We start from the raw sequence: 4258 nt of genomic DNA on the forward strand, positions 1-4258 counted from the left end.
AGACACAAATCCACATCTAATGATATAACCATTCCAAAGAGCATATCACTTTAATTGTGTGTGTGTGTGTGTGTGTGTGTGTGTGTGTGTGCGTGCGTGCGTGCGTGCGTGTGTGTGTGTGTGTGTGTGTGTGTGTGTGTGTGTGTGTTATGGATTAGGCTTCAGAAGAGAAAATCTATTGAGTTCAGGCTAAGAAGAGTAAGTAAGTGAGGGGTAGAGTTCTGCGTGTGTGTATGCATGCAGTCATTGTTGTAATAGAAATGTGTGGAACACATCTACAGGGACACCCAGTTGATGCCTGTGTGTTTACTGGCTGATGTCAGCAGTGTGTGTTTTTACTGCTACAGCTGTGTGATGTCACAACCTGACATCTGAAGAGTAGCTACCATGTCTGACTTACAAAAAAGAAGTAGGAGATGATAACTACTGCAGAATATGTGGATACTAAAACAATAGTAATAAATAATACTGTAACATCAGTGGCCTGTCTGTGAGGTAAAAAGAATGAAGACTGCATTCTTATGTAAAGATCTGTCTGAAGTAAGACAATTCTTTGGTTGATGCTAAGAGTATTTGCTTGTAGACATATCCATATCTGTGAGTAGCCAATAGGAATTCTAATCAGTATATGCCACAGCGCACAGTTTCAGGAATACTTACACTTCTGTAAATCAAGAATTAATAAAGGTGTTTTGTAACATTATTTTCTGTGAAAGTGCTGTCCAGTTCTGTCCGCTGTCTACTGTTATGATTAGAACATGTGAGTAATTAGCAAAACCTTGCAGGGTAGGAAAAGTGATATGGTGGCTTAGTGACGAACGGGAAACGATAAAAGTAACTTGAGAAGGAAATGAAGCAGGCAAAAGCAGAATTTCCCAGAAAGTGTAGCATCTCAGCAATGAGATGATACTTCTAGAAGCTTTTCTCACAGAATGTGTCACACATCATTATGAAGCACATCTGTATTAGGTGCTGCAAAAGAGACACTATTTCTGAGGCCTCTCAATTCAATTAACCATGAGAAGAATTTAGGAATACCTGAGCTTGTTTCCCTCTGCTGTTAAAGTGCACTGAAAGTATTTTTACTTTAATGGAAAGTAGTTATTATGCTCTTTGCTTGGTTACAAAACTAGTACGTACAAAGTAATCATACATTTGTTTTAGTATTAGAAATTCTAATAAGGTCCAGAAAATGGGTTAATCATAAACCGCTTTGAAGCAGTAGGAGGGATTTGTGTGGTTTGTGATTTCCTGGTAGTCTGTATGAGTACTCGTTACTTCAGTTTCTATCTCTATCTCTGTTTCTCTTTCTCTTCGTTTCTCATTCTGTACCCGCCTATCCTTATTTGTTTCAAAGTTAATGTTTTGTCACCTGACATTGAAAAGAAACTTTTTTTTATTCCACAACTCTTCAGTTGTAAGGTCTGTCGTAATCTTCTTCTTTACAAACAGGCAGCTATAAAAGTGAAGAGAGGAATCTGGGCAACTGAATCTGATATTTTTTCTGTACTCCTTACTTGATATGTGATGGGCTATGTGCTGAGGTATTATGAAAGTGTCTTTTCAAGAATAAAAGATTAAAAAAAAATGTACTGAGTGACTGTTAACCAGTATGTCTTTAAGGATTGTTATGGAATTAATTCTGAAAATACTGGTGGCTGTCTACTTCCAAAAGTGTCTTGCACAATCAGGTAAGGTTACTTTTTACTTTCATAAACACTGTAACTTACCTATCTAAAGTTCAGCTCACAGTAATGTGTATTTAAATTTAATAAACTTTCTTTACCTTGTACCTGCTATGTGTCACAATAGGCTCTGGCTCACCTTGAGCTGGATTATATAAATATTGGAGAATGAATGAATGAATAAAACTGTTTCTTAATTCTGCACTTATGAGGAGGTATAGTGCGGTTAGTTTTCTAAGTAAAATATTCAGAATAAGGTTTCATGTTCATAGATCTCATCTGCATAATGTATAACCTTAAGTAAAACAGTTTAATTCCTTCTCCTTTATGACTAAACCTAAAAATAGGGAATTGGTTCTTTTCATCATCACATCGTTTATTTACCTGTCTTACAGGTCAAGCAGGAATAGAACTTGCAAATCAGGCTTGATTTAAAAAAAAAAGTTATTGTCAGTGACATGAAAAATGTGTTTTGCTATTAAAGTGGGCTAGTCTAAAAAAGTAATGGTTTATCATAATTTATTGCTTCACCATTTTTAATAATAAATATACAAAGTTTACAAGGAATGTGCAACATTTCTGAAGTAACACCTAAGATAATCCATGGACAGCAGATATCTGAAAAGCATGGTAATACAAGATGTACAAATAAAAGATTATTGTAATATTCCCTTTTTATGTCAAAAACAGAAAGCAAAAATAAAATTAAAGGGGTATTTACATTGCACTTGCAAATCAAATAAATTCTCACCAATAACTGCACTGTTGTAAAAGGTGTACTTCTGTTTTATAGATAATATTTATTAATCCTGTATGAGCCAAGTAGAAATCCCTTTCATTTTCAGTGACTGTGTATAAATTTAAAGCTCTGCAACTGAAACAATGAAGCATACACTCGAATAACTGTGGCATATGATTTGATGCTTCCATTACCAGACACAGTTAGCATTAGACAAACATGGTCTAGCTGGAGCCCCAAATGATCCTTCTTCCTGCATTTATTTACTATCACTGCTCTCCTGTGTTATAACCACAACACACTGACTGGGTATTAACTGTGTGTTTACTCGTTTAAGTTAAGAACTACTTCTGTATTTTTGATACTGTCTGAAAGGGTCTATATTAGAAAATCGAAGTTTTCAAAAAGAGTGAACGCTCTTACATCGACACCAAATACGCAAAATCACAGAATGTCAAACGCCAGAACAGCGATTTTTTTCCCAGGGGAAACAAATTGCTGGACCATTGTCAATACTTTGCCATTTCCTCCATTGTGGTGTGATCTCAGAGTTGGTATATTTAAGTAAGAAGGGGTGGGGGGCACAGCCCCCCACTTTATTTTGTCTGTGGGTTTGTTTGTTTTTTTATTTGCAGCCTTTAATTTGTGAGTCTACACCTCAGCAGGAAAACACTGCAATCCCTTTCAGCATGTCTGGCTATGAATTTAGGGGCAGTGATCTTTGATGTCAGATTATGACACCATCATTGTGCGATCCTGGTGTGATGGGGTGTCATTCATTCTCATGAAGCTCAAGCCCTGAAATAAAGCTTGTGTAAGCCTGGGTTCCTGATGTGGTTAAACTGGAAATTAAGAATTTTCAAATCTGTATACTTTTATATCACAGTGTGAAACTACAAGGTTTGTGAAGATCACCTCCTTTCCGACCCATAGTTTTTTCAAGAGGGTACAAAACTCATAATTTGTCTATTTTTATGGAAAATAAGGTGAAGCACATTGTTGAAGGGGTTCCACATCTAGTCAGGGACTCTTGGGAGTTTTTGGGACAACTTAGTCACGACATATGGAGCCCCAATTTAATTTTCTTGACTATAGATGTCAAGGACTTATTTACATGTATTCCTAAAAAAGAAGGTATGGAATCCTTTGAAGAGATTTTATTCCTTGACACTAGTCTGACCCATGATGAGGTTACATTGCTCTGTGAATTGATGTCTATTGTTTTAGACTTTAATTATATTTATTTTGAGGGGCAGTACTACCAACAAATATCTGGAGTGGCTATGGGAGCAGTCTGTGCTCCAGTTTATGCCATCATAGTACTTCTTGGATGGGAGCTTAACCATGTTTTTTAACAGTACCTGATGGGCTGAACATGTTTTGTTATATAATCGATACCTGGATGATATTTTTATTTTATGGAAGGGGGACAAGGATAGCATTCACAAATTTATGGATTATCTAAATGGGATTACTGTCTTCCTTACATTTGCATTTTCCTATCACAAGCAACAACTACCCTATTTGGATACATTGATTTCCCATAGTTTATATGGTTTCAAATCCAAAGTTGTCTGTAAGAGTACTTTTTGCAACTCCTACCTCAATTTTTCTAGCCATCACCCCTTTTCAGAAAAGAAAAGCATAATCAAATGTCAGGCTATATGTATTGCCCATATAACCTCTGAATTAGAGGATGTTAAAAAAAATAATTTTCTATTTTGATGAGTATGTTTATTCAAAGGGGGTACCCTAGAGGTATGATGGAGCCTATTTTGGATGGAGTCTATCATGAATGGGGTAGGAAGTACAAACCACTTTGGGGGGCAGGACA

The 4258-nt window shown here is 36.2% G+C and overlaps 1 protein-coding gene across 2 annotated transcripts in view; it reads left to right on the forward strand.

Annotated features, from left to right (window-relative positions):
- The first annotated feature begins 1194 nt into the window (after positions 1-1194).
- The window catches only part of LOC122815941, an 888188-nt gene continuing 885124 nt past the window's right edge, over positions 1195-4258 (forward strand). Inside the window, exon 1 of one of the 2 annotated variants that reach the window (XM_044088813.1) lies at positions 1195-1691. In XM_044088813.1, coding sequence (XP_043944748.1) covers positions 1613-1691 — 79 coding nt within the window. In that variant the 5' untranslated portion in view covers positions 1195-1612. The remainder of the gene's footprint in view (positions 1692-4258) is intronic. The other variant, XM_044088814.1, reaches the window with a different exon arrangement.

Source organism: Protopterus annectens, chromosome 11.part0 (genome assembly GCF_019279795.1).
Source record: "Protopterus annectens isolate FY-2018-M chromosome 11.part0, PAN1.0, whole genome shotgun sequence".
Taxonomy (NCBI): domain Eukaryota; kingdom Metazoa; phylum Chordata; order Ceratodontiformes; family Protopteridae; genus Protopterus; species Protopterus annectens.